Source organism: Triticum urartu, chromosome 7 (assembly GCF_003073215.2).
Source record: "Triticum urartu cultivar G1812 chromosome 7, Tu2.1, whole genome shotgun sequence".
NCBI classification, from domain to species: domain Eukaryota; kingdom Viridiplantae; phylum Streptophyta; class Magnoliopsida; order Poales; family Poaceae; genus Triticum; species Triticum urartu.
In genome coordinates, this window is record NC_053028.1 from 59076400 (window position 1) to 59091122 (window position 14723).

Below are 14723 nucleotides of genomic sequence, written 5' to 3' on the forward strand. Positions count from 1 at the left end.
TGACTCCATGAGTTACATGCTCCTCTTCCTGTGACGAGCGCCGCCTGCCTGTCCCCTAGATCCAGCCTCGACATGACAACGTCGAGCGTCACCGCCTCCGATTCCTACGAGCACGAAGCCGAGGGCTCCAGGAAGAGGCCGGAAGAGGATAGGTGTAGCGGAAGAAAACCTGAGCGAGCTGTGGGAGGGAGGAGGGGAGAAGGGACCACGATCTCGCTCGGGCAAGGAAAGCGATAATTGGGGAAGGATATATTCTGTAGTTATTGCGAGGATCGTGCGAGAGGATTTCTTGGGCTACGTAAAAGTGTGTGGGAGGGAGCGAAGGTGGAGCTAAGTATGGAAAGAGATCGGTGGCTTCGACGGCTGTATTTTTTTCCGAGCAGAGCTAAGTATGGAAGAAGATCGGTGGGAGAAATAAATCGGAGAGGGAGGTAATTTGTTTGGAAGGTGATCTCCTGTATATGGTATTATTTTTGAATTCTTAATTACCAAATATTTACATGATTGAATTAAACCAACACCTGCCAAAGCAAGCACGAATAAATGGAAGGAGTATCAGACACGATTCGGTTTTAAGTGTGAAGAAGAAAAAATTAACATGGGAGTGGTGGTGGAAGGTGAGACGAAAAAAAACCGGACGAAAAAAAACAGACGAAAGTGGGAGGACTATTCAACCAACTCGTCCATTAGGAGTAGAGATTAAAGAGAATTTGAGTTGATTTACTATTTTTGTCTAAAAAAACTATTTTTGTAACAACGATTTGACTTTCCTTAGGGGAGCAATTTGACTTTACTGATTAATTAGAAAATGGTTCAATATCCCTCGAATAATGCTACATAGATCAAAACAACTTAAGCAAACAACAACAACAACAACAACAACAACAACAACAACAACAACAACAACAACAATAACAACAACAACAACAACAACAACAACAATAAAGTTGATAAAACTAAAAATTACAATAAGATCCATTGAGTCTACCTCCGGGGAGGAATCTAGAAGAGAAAGCCTGCACAAAGCCAATTGAGTAGCCGCATGAGCTGCCCACTGAAGAGGTGAGAAACTAAGACCGTTAAACGCACAATTAAAGAAAAACCCTTGCAGTACACGGTGTCATATTATTGCTTTATTATTGGAATGCTTTTGAAGAACACCAAACACGCACAAAGCCGGAGGAACCACAAACCAAAACAAACACCAGAGCGAACACCAACACAAAAACATACCGAGTCCGGACAACCACCTGTTATATTAGGAGTCTTACATGGGACTAAAGTGTTGCTAGCTCCATGAATAGAGCTAGGAGACCTTTACATCATATCATCTCGTGCACCATTGCACGGGTGCCGCCGCCTGGCGACGGTGTGGGGTTTAAGGTCAAAAGAAAATCCATTTGGCAACATGTCAGGCATTTTATCTTTCGTAATTGGCACAAAATAGTGCATTGCTTGAAAATAAGGCTGTCCCACTTAGAATTCAGTAACTCGTCAATGTATAATTTTTAAATCGGTCATAAGATAGGCCATGCTCATTGTGTTTTAGCAAACTAGAATTTCTCCAAGCTTATACCCCTATGGGCTTTAGAGTGGAGCCTACATGGTAGATACTTCTCAAGTAAACAACTCAATGAATTGTCCTTTGCAAACTTTGTATAATCCTACATGTGAACCGAGGTGAGTGAAGACATTGTTTTTCCTATAAGCTCGTCTTAGCTTAAAAACCTTATCTTAGAGATTTTTCCTTTAAGACATCTACTCACAGTGTTTGTGTCCTGGTCGTAAAGCTTATATATTCATCAAGACCTTCAATTTTAGCACACTGGGAACACCCAGAATTGCTAAACAACTTTGACATTACAGTAGGAATCTCTCCTCACTACTTTCACCACTTAAAAAGAAAGTAAGGTTCCTATTTCGGTCTCAGCATTTCGCTCCTCTTTCATCCAACCTTACATACATTTTTCCTTTCCTCTTCCTATTTTGATTTATTTTTCTTTCATCTCTGCTTTTTCCACCGGTCAACTATCCCACCACTTACTGACTTACCAAATACTACCTCTGTACCGAAATACTTGTAGCTGGGGGAACTTGTTCCCCCAACTACAAGTATTTTGGTACAGAGGGAGTAACACTATATTATTCTTCGGTAAGCCAATAAATACATATCCAATAAAGTTCTTTCTTTTACACAATCACGTTAGTATGGACAGTAAATCATGAGCTGGCATAATAAAATATTTACGAATTTTGATTACCACCGAACGTTCGTAAGGAGGACATGGCAAATAGAACGTTTTTCATTGTAACTTATGTTGCAACGAGGAGGGCCAGTTCGTTTAGCAAGCATGGCAAATCCATCCAGTTCAATTTTATGCCGGGATTTGCAGTGCTTTCTAAAGGAAATTGTTATCCTCACAACAATATAAGAGCGAATTCCAGTTTTTACCCCCTATTTTGATATTTTTGTCACTAATTACCCCATTTAGCAGGATTTCATCCGTTTTACCCCATTTAGCAAAAGTGTTGCCACAATTTACCCTGTGTAAAATTTTGTATCTGTTCTGACTGGCGGGTCCAAATTGTCAGGTCTAGCTAGCAATGCCACATCGACGATTTTTTCCTATCTATTTTTCTCCTTGTTGAACCGGTCCTCCTAACTTCTCCCGACCGGCCAGGCCCGATATGATCGCACCGTCGTCACGGACCCGCCATCAACTGAGCACAGCCTGATGGTTATTGGAATAAATCACGATGTCCATGTCCGACTAGGGCAGGAGGCAGTCTTCACATGGGATACGTATAGGCTTAGTTTGGCTAGGGCTAGGTGCTATATATATCTTTGTACACCACGTTCTAATATCACCAGATCAAAGCAATAAAGAAATGTGAGGCTCGAGACTATAGCCTGTTGCAATCTATCAATCAGAGTTTCTTCCATCGATCACCAAGTTACGCAGTGTTCTGCCGACGGCATCGTGATCGACCGATCGGATGTAGCGCTAGTGCAAAGCCCAGGTTCACCTACGCGTGCATGCGCATGTGGCATTGTTCATCAATCCATCTGTGCTAGCTTCCTTGTCTAGCTGCTTGCACGTTTGGTCCTGATGTCACCAAAGCAAGAAGAAGATTCAGTGCAGCGGTTCACGTAAATGGACGTGCCTAGCCCGATGTCGGGGAGCTTGATGGAGCCATGAGAATCCACCGGTCGGTGTCGCCATCGCCGATGCCTGACAATATCTAACACTAGGTTCGAGCGAGCCTGACGGGTGCATTCGATCGGAAGCCTGGACAGGCAATGCAATCGATTGGGGCAGGCGACACAAGCTAGAAGCGACTGGAGGTGAGCATGGCGCGCGGCCGACTCGGGCGTTGTGCGTTGGACGTGATGTGAGTGACCTCCATTGTGCCGAGCCGGTCGGGAGAAGTTATGCTCTATGCGGCACAGGTCAGAATGCTCACACAATTTTAAACAGGGTAAATTGTGGCAACACTTTTGCTAAATGGGGTAAAATGAATGAAATCTCGCTAAATGGGGTAATTAGTGTCAAAAATGTTAAAATAAAGGGTAAAAAACGGAATTCACTCACAATATAAATTGCCATAAAAAATGTTCGATTTGCCACGAATGTCAGCACAATAATGTTTTCGATATTTATACCCCATTGCAAGGCAATTATCTAGTGGAATTACAAAGGCTTTATGCAGGAGACGGCAATAGAGCCAACTTGCTGTGTCCATTGTATTTCAACGCCCAGAATATTTGCATTATAACATTGTTGTGGTTTCTGGAACCGTTATAGAGCAAACAATGTGTATACTAAATTAATTACACTATTTCACAACATAACATAATTTTATTTCTTCTTTGCATGGATCAATTTTGAATTTCAGTTCTGTGAAATAACAAATTACAATAAGTTGCCCTTCACGAAAGCAACCATTCCTGATTTCAGAAGCCCACCACCACCCTCCACTTGAAGTGTCACATCACCATCAGAACTAAAAGCTTGGAAATACTAGTCCAAATCAGGTCATGAAGCGACCCAGCAAAATGTAGTTTCATTACAGTAAAAATGAAATGCAAAAGCGATAAGCCCATACATAACAAAGGTCTAAGTCAGACCACAAACGGATGGCTCCGGTATGCAGACAGGCAAAACTTCGATGCTCACTGATGGTTTACAGACTTGTATTCGTATAATTATGCAGCCAACTGTGTCATACTCGGTTCAAAGATATCACCAAAGCCCAGTTCATGAACAAAAGGAAGGGGGAAAAAACTCCATTCACTTGCTTCAGTTAGCTCCATCTCATGACGCATGGTTGAGCATTTGTCGTCTCACAATGCGATTTGCCTAGTAAAAAAAACGAGAATAGACCATCACTGGAATTGTAAAGGAATTGCAATAACCATGTATGTACTCTTCAGTGGGTTATTGGATTACTTGAAGGTGGCAAGTGGTGATCCTGCGGTCGTGAAGTAGTCAGAAAGATCGATGTTCAGGTCATCGTACATGCTCAGGAATGGATGAGCCTGGACGTCAGAGGCAACAGATAGAAGAATTGGATCAAGATCAGTCAGCCAACTAATGATGCTTTCGAAAGAACATACAAAATTGGGAAGCAAACAGAAATTTCCTTACTGATAGGGTTTGGGCAGATGACCTATCTGCAGCATTTTTCTGGATACTGAAATCCAAAAAGAAATAAGAAAACAGATATTAGCCTTCTGTTGGACACTGATGTTGCATAATAAATAAACAAATAAATAAAAGATCAATTAATCTGCCAACAGATGAGATGAGAGAAAAACAAATTGTAGGTTCAGACAATACGTGTCCGCAAGCATATTCCAGTTCCAGAGAATAACTACTTCACAACTCACAAGCAAATGGTAGAAAAAACACTATGATGGTATTGTAGCTAAGCTCATAGTTTTAAACTTTAGAACTAAACAAATTACAAATATTGCCCAAGTAATATTGATTAACAAAGGGGGGTCAATGAAGAAGCACAAATACCAAGCAGAAATGAATGAACAAAACTCTGGTGAAAACTGATCTGATGGTGCAGAAGGTGATGGTTGGTCGACAACAGCTTCAAGAAGTTCATAAAAGCTTTCACGAGGAGGATATGGGAAATTGCCAGTGGCACATTCCAGCATAACTAGGCCCAAGCTCCAGATATCACTCATATAACCATGTTTCTGCCCACTGATTCTTTCAGGCTGTCAAGAGTATACATTTTACATTGGTTAGCTGGAACAAAAAAAATTGGTGGACATCTTTTCATGCCACACTGGAAGACATGTCTACATAATTTAAACAAACTTTCACTCACCGCCATGTAGTTAAATGTGCCAGTAAATGTATCTCGCTGTGCGGAAGAACTCGAGATGATGGCACTAACACCAAAATCTGATATCTTTACTTCACCCCTATGATTTATCAATATATTCGATGGTTTCAGATCTCGGTGTATAACGCGCTTCTCGTGGTGCAAGTACATCAGCCCTTTCAACACCTGCATGAGGAAGTTACAATTGTCGATTGAAAAGGTCTATTTCATCTTGAGGCGACATTCTGATAGCCAAAAAAAGAAGGGGAAACTATGTGGTTGATTATGTGACATTTCACTGGCCTGCTTACAAATTGCAGCAAGGTAGGCCTCTGGAACGGTTCTAACAGCCTTGAGGAAATCAGCGAGAGAGCCACCATCCATATACTCCAAAGCAATAGAAATAACACCATTGACATAGAAACACTGATAGCATGTGACAACATACTGGCACTGTGTAAACAAGCTTATTTTCAGCTCCTGGGCCATCTGCTTGCGTATGCTTTCCTGAATATTGAGCTGTATAACCTGCAGACATGACAACAGTGCAGCAATGGAGGTGAAGACCCTTTGTAACATATATATAGGTAAAATAGCAGAGAGGATAGTTACAGTCACCACCATAATTTTGTAACGAAAAAAGTCGAAGGAACCAAAAATACATAGCAAACATTTAAAGAAAAAAAGCATCAAATAATGTATGTTTGGGACAATACCTTGAGAGCAAAAAACTGGCCGGTCCATTTGTGGCGCACCAATTGCACGGTTCCGCTATTACCTTTCCCGATCACTTTGATTGAATCTAGATCGTCTATGCTCAGCTGATGATTATTATCCAACGGCTTGATAGGGGGAGCCTAGAGAAGCCGAGTATGTCAACAGAAAGAAGGTAAGACACAGACTAGATAAATGAAGAGTATAATATGTTCAGAACAGGAATGCAATTAGACAATTCCAAAAACAAAAATGGCGGTAGACAGCACTCTTCCGGTATAAGCAAGTGAGCATCAGCATTTCCGTATAAATATGACCAACTACTGGATGCGTGATAAATGGTATCAGTAATAAACTGCATAGGAGGATATCCCCACATGAAAGATGACCGCATGTATTCCACCATCTAAAGGAAATAAAATAAATCCTAAATAGTAGTACTCCCATCATTTTTCCTAAGACGTTATTCTGAAATTAGGGGATAGGAAACCCCTGATCCCTACCCTCTGATCCAATCTCATGTATACAAGGTCACTATAAAAAATAAGTACAATTTACATCTATGCAAGGCCACCATCTCTTGTCGAGAAGAGTTGATTCGATTTTTGGCTGAATGGCTGGTCTGAAAAGGGGGACATAATGTTCTTTGAGGGAAATAAAATAAAATTAAAATTAACGATAGTACATATCATTATTTTTCCTAAATCGTTCTTCTGAAAAGGTAACCAAGCACCGGAGGACAGGAACCCCTGCTGCTAATCCAATCACGCATCCCAAAAGAAATTTAAAATCTGCTGACGATATCAACGAGATTACTAGTACAAAAAACAGTACGGGCTGCACCAATCTGCCAGGCAGGTCCAGCCCTACGTGTCTAGGACAAGATGAGCTGGGGAATTTTAATTTTCAATCTAGGGGGTGCCGGGTTGAGTGGGCCGGCTTACCTCGCCTTCCTCGCTCTGGGGGACGATGCGGAGCCCGTCCTTGTTGACGAGCAGGTCCCCGTCCTTGAACGTGCCGCTCTGCGTCCTGCCCCCGCGCCGGAGAAGAAAACCAGTCAGCACGACTGCACCAGCAAAGCATCCGAAGGAGGGGAAAAACTGAAGGAGGAGGGAGAAGGACAGTCGGAGGTGGATTGCTTACAGGAACTTGCCGATGGTGGAGTCCTGGGAGGGCAGCGCGAGCTTGCCCGGTTTCTTCATCGGCATCGGCGGCCGGCGGCCGGGCAGCTCGCTCGTGGACGGTCGGAGCTTGCTAGGTGGCCTCAGAGGGGAGGGCGGGGACGCGGAGGGAAGGTGGGGGGAGAAAAACGACGGTTCGGTTGGGGTTGCTCTGCTTTGCTGCGCTGGTGACGAGCGACGAGTCTTGGTCTACCTCGTCTGGAATTTGACCTTTCTTCGCTGTCAAATTACGCATTACGGTGCCACGTAATTCTACGGATTAAATGGGTGGCGTAACGGGGACAATGGACTCGGGCACGTGCGTGTCCCGTCAACGGCTTGGACATGGAACGAAGCTGCTACTTTTTTTTTTTTTGCGAAGGGAACGAAGCTACTACTGGTACACACTGCACACACGCCTTGGTAAGGTGAGGTGTGAACAACACCTAAACAACGAAATCATGGTAGCAGGTCGTACTAGTGCACACCAGAAGAAGAGCTAGGAGTAGGACTGCAACGTCATGTCATATTTGAATTTTATCACACGACGATCCGGTTTTCTCTTATGCTTGCAGAGAAAGATATAGGAAGGACATAAATGCTTGCAAAAAATGCTTCAAGTCAAGGATGGCCCTTTTTTTCTTTGGCGGTTCCTTGTGGAACATATTGCAAAAGCCCGTACGGGAGAAAAGAGAAAACCTAGCACGATTTTTGCAACTTTGCGTGAACTACATAAGGGCATGGCCAATGCATGGCCCCAGGGTGATGCCCCCATATGCCATGTAGGATCGGATGTCATGAAAAGATAGGTTTGGATGGAGAAGCGGGATCCTGCAGAAGGCGGGTGCTTGGGGAGAAAAAATAGGATCCCATGTAAAAAGCTGAAAAGGTTTGAGTGGAGAGCGGAGATGCATGCGTGCTAAATTCTTTATTTTCTAGTATTTCTTAATGAGGCTCACCGATGGTACCTTGCATTGGGGAGGAAAAATCGATAGCCTCAAACTGCTTTTTTTTTCATGGAGCATCTGTATTCATATGCCATCATAGTTCACATGGAAGGGGCGTCAACGACATCACCTGTTGCTGATGCAACTACTCCCTCTATAAAGTAGTGATCTAAACGATTTTATATTAGTTTATATAGGTAGTACATAATTTGACATTAACATGCATAGGAGTCACTTTATAATACTCCCTCCGTTTCAAAATAAATGGCTCAGCTTCATACCAACTTTGTATTAAAATTAGTATAAAGTTAAGTCCCTTATTTTGAGACGGGGAGAGTAGTATAACAATGGTTCAGGCCGGCTTATAGCACAGTCAAGAAAATAGCATTACCATAGGAGTACACAGCTGAGAAAAGAAGCACCGAAAATACAAAGGCGCTCGCTGACGGCGATGACGGAGTACACCAGAGGAATCGTTAGAACGCGTGCGTATACGACTCGACTGTTGGATTCCACCCGCGCGCTAGAGCTACAGGTCGCCGCTGGCAGTGCCATGCCGAGCAGGGAAGGGTAGTTCTCACGCCGCCTCACCACCCAATTTGGGAGGCGCACTCATACCCACTACCCATCCCGGTCGCATGGAAATACTCTGGAAAATGCAGAGACCCGGCTCCGTCTCCTGTCCGCCGAGTTGAGCCATCATCATCATCCAAGATAAAATAAAGCATGAAAAGGCTAAACCGGCTACATGTAGGCGCCAACAAGTGATGTGCTGCTACATAAAATCTTGTCTGTGTATACATGGAAGCCTAGTGCCAAGAGATGCTTTTGCCTCGGTTTCAAAAGAAAAAAAAAGAGAGTAAAAAAGTGCGAAGAGATGCTCGGCTCACCTTCAAAAAGTCACTGTGTTATTTGTACTACCATGACGTGATGAACACATCAAAAAATATCTCAAAAAAGCTAGAATGCCCACTGCATTTTCGTGGTTATTTTAAAGATGAGTGGGAAGTTCGGATGCGAAAGAGCCTGTTTACACAGCAAGTCGTGCTAGTAAGAGAAGAAGAAAAGTGAGGTGAGAAGAAAAGCTCATCAAGAAGTATCAAGCTTCCAGAGAAAATCAAAAGACTGCAATTTTGCAAGCAAAACACTCGAGCCGTTAGAAAACGCCAGCATTCTAGACGTCCAAACTTTGGAGGCGACGACGATGCTACAGCCTACAGACACTTGCAAACTCAAGCCACAGATAAAGATGAAGACACGAAAAACCGATAAAACATTCGCGATCCAATGGCTAACCGACGTGCTGGGGTTTCTCTGAAGACCCCAAACCACGTCGCGCCAGTCGCCTCCTTCGGGAAGCTCCAGCAGAAACAACCGTCACGAGGGCGAAGGCGGACGCGTACGACAGGCAAGCACTTCTCACCGTCGACATCCTGCCTTCTTCTCGAGCGCTCACATTCCACGGCAAAATCAACGGCAAGTCCAGCGAACCTGAGCAACTTGGTCTCTTGCGGTTCCTGTCCCAAATTGACAGCTCTGGACTCTGGTGGCTGTATCAGGCCCCGGCTACAAGATGCCACTCCTCACTCCTCAGCATCACTAGTGGCAACCCCAGGATATCAGACATATTGTATCTACCTACTGCCCCTGGAGTTGCAAAGACAGTAACAGTTTATGCATACCATTTCCAACATATCCACCTGCAAAAAATGTGACGCGGGAACACGGCGAATGCCATATCATTTCTAGCATATCCACCCGCAAAAAATGTGACGCGGGAACACGGCGAATGTGCCAAGGGAGGCAGGTGGGTATCAGACAAGTCTGTCCAGCTAGCCAATCTCCAGCTGACAACGGCCCATCACAGGTTGCTACTACAGGCTCAACGAACATAGCTGATCTACAATGGCCCACTGCCTACAATACACTGCTGGCAAAGGGGGGGATATATAGATGACGGAGATCAGCGAGCACTAGGGCGTTTTCGATCTTCATGGGATGGCGGAGGTCGGAACGGGAACCTTGCGAACTGAATCTTGAGGAATGGGCCGTCGGCCTTCCTCTCGTCAAAGCGGTATTCTGCAAAACAACAAATATTGATGTTCAGTCTGTGCGGCCCAGAAACGCTTATTCTTATAAGTTGGTTCCAGCAAATACTACTTTGTTTTTTTTTGTTTTTTTTTTGCGTGTGTTGATACATGAATAGCGAACATACAGAGACAACATTTGGTTTTGCATATTAAATGTGTAAGGCACATGTGTTTCCAATACTTGCAAAGCTCCTGTTGATACTTTATAAGTATGCTGTGATTATTCTTGTTCAAAAAAAAGATAATGTCCACACTAAAAGATATACTTCCTCCGTTTCTAAATATAATTCTTTTTAGAGATTTCAATAAGAACTACATACAAATGTATATAAACATATTTTAGAGTGTAGATTCACTCATTTTGCTCCGTATGTAGTCCGCATTGGAATCTCTAAAAAGACTTATATTTAGGAACGGAGGTAGTATGAAGGAATATAAAGTGAAAGTATCAAAGCAACAAATGCACGCCACTGAAACAAGAACCTTGGAGAGCCTCCATAGCAGTCCCTGCACATTTTGCGTCACTGAACTCCACAAAGCACAGAGCATAAGCCTTGTCACCACTCTGCAAGAGGAAAGTGGTAAAAAAGTGAGTTCGAAATTGGGTTAAAAAAGGACATTTCACCAGTAATAAGGGGGCTCAACTCTCTGCAAATGTAGAAAGCAGAAGTAGCTATTTGTTCATTACCCAAGAAAATGAGGTAACGCGTTGCAGTTGACACAAAATACCAAGATAAAGTTCAGGAATAAAAACTTGACGTAATTTGACATCCATAATTTCTGTTACTTTTAGAGCCTTAGGTACTCAAACGTACAAGTAATAACAATTCATTTCTGTCCTAATATCCCACGTACTTTTTCAAATAAATATGCTTCATTGCAATTGCTTACATTTCACCGCATAAACATATATTTAGCAAAATGGGGTTCTCATACAAATTTGCACATGCACGGGTTTGTAAGTGAATGGGTGACTGGTTATGAACTACCCAACTGTTTGGAGTGTGGAAAAAATGATGCATTGGAAAAATGCACGGGACATACACGTCTGGGCTCCTTGTGCACAAGTCTGAGGTCCTTGAAGCCAACGAAAGGACGGAACAAATCTTCCAGAGGAAGTTAAGGTTGCAAATGGAGCTAATGAGATACAAAAATATGATGCGGAGAATACTGATTACAAAGGATACGAGCTACTTCTCTCCTGGTGCAATCTGTTGGGAGACCATCAACAAAAAGAATGTTGGATTCATCTTCTGATGGCCGATCGACAATCAAAAGGGGTTTGGGGCGCTCAACTTCTGAAACACTGACACTTTTGCCAAGTGAAGAACTTCTCTGGACTAGAGCTGGGTCTTCCAAAGGGCTAGGTCCCCGCGGCCTAGCTCCAGCTGGCAGTGCACCCAATCCAACCAAAGCAGGATGGCTCACGCCTGCTGGAACATCCAAACCATAAGCAGGATGGCTCACGCCTGCGGGAACATCCAAACCATAAGCAGGATGGCTCACGCCTGCTGGAACATCCAAACCATAAGCAGGATGGCTCACGCCTGCGGGAACATCCAAACCATAAGCAGGATGGCTCACGCCTGCTGGAACATCCAAACCATAAGCAGGATGGCTCACGCCTGCGGGAACATCCAAACCATAAGCAGGATGGCTCACGCCTGCTGGAACATCCAAACCATAAGCAGGATGGCTCACGCCTGCGGGAACATCCAAACCATAAGCAGGATGGCTCACGCCTGCTGGAACATCCAAACCATAAGCAGGATGGCTCACGCCTGCTGGAACATCCAAACCATAAGCTCTTGACTGTAATGGTACCTGTGGATCAAAACAATTTGCTGTGTGATAAACCAAAAAGGTATTTACCTTGCTCTTACTAGTAACTATAAATTTGCGAAAGTGAAGTTGTCTTACATCAACTCTAGGTATATTTTGTACTCCTCGCAGAGCAGCCATTTTTGAAGCATAATAGGATGATTCCTCATGTGGAACATACCCAGGATAACCGCCCAGTGGAACTGCTTATAAAATAAAATTATCCCATGGCAACAAAATCCATGTTAGGCATTTATAATGCGGTATAAGTGTAATTTTCCACATCAAAAGAGAAAGAAAAGGAAATAAATAAAGAGATAAAACAGAAGGTACGTCTCATCAAAACAGGCATACATGCATGTATATGAATGCAAACTACATACAACTTCCTACATTCATCTTTCAGCATGTATAAATATGTCCATGGAGACTTGCTTATTCTTGCACTTCTGACAACTCAGCAACTTCGACAATCTATCCAAACGAATGCAACTGAAGTAGCCACTAAGTTGATTGAACAATGGGTCCACTGTCCACAGTTGGCACGAGGGAGTGCTTCCAAAATTACAATTATATATACACCATAACTATATCTTGTGTTCCAACACTCAATAGACAATAGTATAATCATATAAAAAGGTAACAACTAACAATGGCAAACTGCCTTGACAACCATAGAGGTTCTTCCTACCTATAGATGTTCAATTCAAGAATGATTTCCATGACCACATAGTATCAGATACGACATCACATTCCCTAAAAAAAAAAGGGTACAACATCACATTAACCCTCACAACATAAACCGCCTGATTCAGGGCAATCTTACACTCCACTATCTTTTAGCACACTTCATATTCCTCCAAACCTACTTACCAAAGCCAGTTCCAAATAGCAAAATGCTCACATGGACAGTGAGAAAGCTATCCTTTCCTTTCCCGCGATCACTTAAAACCGAACAAAGAACACACTATGACACGAATAAAGCAATTGGTACCGAAGGGACAGGATTTGTGGTAACCATGTTTACTGGAAAACACCAGAAGTTACCATGCGGAATTTTCAAACGAATTTCCAAATTTCCTGAAAATTTTATAGGAAAAATGTGACCACAGGTCTTACACATATGCAACCATGGTGCAGTGGTAGCTCGCTCTTGGTGTTGCCCCCTTGGAACACGAATTCGACGTGCCTATCCCACACCTCTAGTTTTTTTATCTTTAAATGATTAAATCTTGTTGCGCGCACAAGTGACAGTAAATATTGAACATAGTTTGCTAAAAATGTACCGATGGAGGACTCGTACCGGTGACGTCTCGCTTGCGAGCGTGCGGAGCTACCACTACAGACCGTGCGAAGATTAGCATCAAATTGAGATACTAACTTATTTATCACCAGATTTTTCATACTAAAATTGGACAACATTAAAACGATTCGGTATCTTTTTGTCTGGCAACACGTTTTCTGGAGGACGGCGGTAAATGCTGTTACTCTTGTGGGATACGATTCACGTGCGCTCCGTGGATTACTCTTGCTGTGAAGACCCATAACTCATCCAGGTCAACACAAACCTCAGACATCACAGGACACCTATCTGGACCATAGAGGTATATATATGTACTATATATACCATCAGCCATGCCCTAGCAACAGCAGTGTGGTATGGGATGCTACTAAAACTCGCCGCAGGCTAGAAACTAGTCGACTCAACGGAACAACCCAACCACTAAGCACTGGCAGATTGGTAGCAATCCAGAATACACACAGATTCATCCCAGTCGAACCAATCTTGCCGCAACAAAGGTTCCCCTCCTTTGCAATCTACAACCCAATTACCCAAAACCTCACCCCGCGCGAACCCTAGGAATCTTCAGCGGCGGCTACAGACGAAGCAGAGAGCGGAAACCCACACCCCCTTCGCCCATCATCTAGAGATTTGCCTCCCCGACTCGAGACGCGGCGAGAATCGATCCCGCGGAAGAGGGGACCCGGCTGCGTGGGGGTCCGAGCGACGCGTACCTCTGTCGTGAGAGGAGGACGGGAGGTACGAGCGGTAGGGATCCGCCATGGGGGCGGCGTGCGGCGGGAGCGAGGGGTCGGCGGAGGCGCTGGGCGGCGGCCGGCGGCGAGCGAGCGAGCGGGTTGGGTTTGGGTTTGGGTGGAGGTGGGGCGACTTGGGGGAGCCCTGGACTGTCTGTTGGTGCGACCGGTTTCGTCTGTGGTCTGGGCTTGTTCGTCTAATCAGGACACGGCCCAGATCTCAGCTTTTTTAAACAACGGCCCAGTTCTTTCCGTGGGAACGCGTGGGCATTCAGAATATTTTGTAAAGGAAAACATTCATACTTGGGGATCACCCCCTAACCAGTGATGTATTACACCAAAAAAAAATTCCATCCTTTCCAAAGACTTCGTACTTTTATGTGTTGTAAAAGGGAAAAAGAGATGGTGTACATATGTGGTATGATCCTTGCTCATGGTATGACAAAATTCTCTTCGACTGGTTGTGCCAAAGAAACATGTATATTCAACGTCCCCTGCTCCTGTTACTCATCTTTTTCTCTGCTCCTTCTCACTTGCCCTTGCCTGCTAACTGCTATCTGTGTGGTGTGGTCCTTCTCATCGATTGGTTTTGTCACAATTTGGTATTGAGA

At 43.8% G+C, this 14723-nt stretch overlaps 2 protein-coding genes across 3 annotated transcripts; both read right to left on the bottom strand.

Annotated features, from left to right (window-relative positions):
- Positions 1-4006: 4006 nt before the first annotated feature.
- On the bottom strand, positions 4007-7431 carry LOC125521715 (mitogen-activated protein kinase kinase 2-like). The gene is made up of 9 exons (XM_048686779.1): positions 7201-7431; positions 7002-7086; positions 6060-6200; positions 5647-5871; positions 5347-5529; positions 5028-5233; positions 4650-4695; positions 4452-4540; positions 4007-4361 (listed from the first exon to the last, which is right to left on the bottom strand). The coding sequence occupies exons 1-9, from the start codon at positions 7263-7265 to the stop codon at positions 4346-4348; spliced, it is 1056 nt and encodes a 351-aa protein (XP_048542736.1). The 5' UTR covers positions 7266-7431; the 3' UTR covers positions 4007-4345.
- A 2445-nt stretch (positions 7432-9876) lies between these two features.
- Positions 9877-14284, bottom strand: LOC125521717. 2 transcript variants are annotated; one of them, XM_048686782.1, is made up of 7 exons: positions 14092-14284; positions 12175-12278; positions 11763-12078; positions 11442-11684; positions 11299-11360; positions 10738-10819; positions 9877-10243 (listed from the first exon to the last, which is right to left on the bottom strand). In XM_048686782.1, exons 1-7 carry the CDS (start codon positions 14138-14140, stop codon positions 10128-10130), a joined length of 972 nt encoding a protein of 323 aa, XP_048542739.1. In that variant the 5' UTR covers positions 14141-14284; the 3' UTR covers positions 9877-10127. The 2 variants fall into 2 exon arrangements, with proteins under 2 accessions (XP_048542739.1, XP_048542738.1); XM_048686781.1 differs by having other exon boundaries at positions 11442-12078.
- Positions 14285-14723: the final 439 nt, after the last annotated feature.

Excerpts from the sequence above, each read along its gene's own strand:
- LOC125521715 (XM_048686779.1), bottom strand. The coding sequence starts at position 7,265 with ATGCCGATGAAGAAACCGGGCAAGCTCGCGCTGCCCTCCCAGGACTCC. Across the intron at positions 7,087-7,200 it reads TCCACCATCGGCAAGTTCCT|GACGCAGAGCGGCACGTTCA; the intron begins GTAAGCAATCCA and ends GCGCGGGGGCAG. Across the intron at positions 5,530-5,646 it reads TTGCTGCAATTTGTAAGCAG|GTGTTGAAAGGGCTGATGTA; the intron begins GCCAGTGAAATG and ends TTCCTCATGCAG.
- LOC125521717 (XM_048686781.1), bottom strand. The coding sequence starts at position 14,140 with ATGGCGGATCCCTACCGCTCGTACCTCCCGTCCTCCTCTCACGACAGA. Across the intron at positions 12,279-14,091 it reads GTCCTCCTCTCACGACAGAG|TTCCACTGGGCGGTTATCCT; the intron begins GTACGCGTCGCT and ends TTTTATAAGCAG. Across the intron at positions 10,244-10,737 it reads TGCTATGGAGGCTCTCCAAG|AATACCGCTTTGACGAGAGG; the intron begins GTTCTTGTTTCA and ends GTTGTTTTGCAG.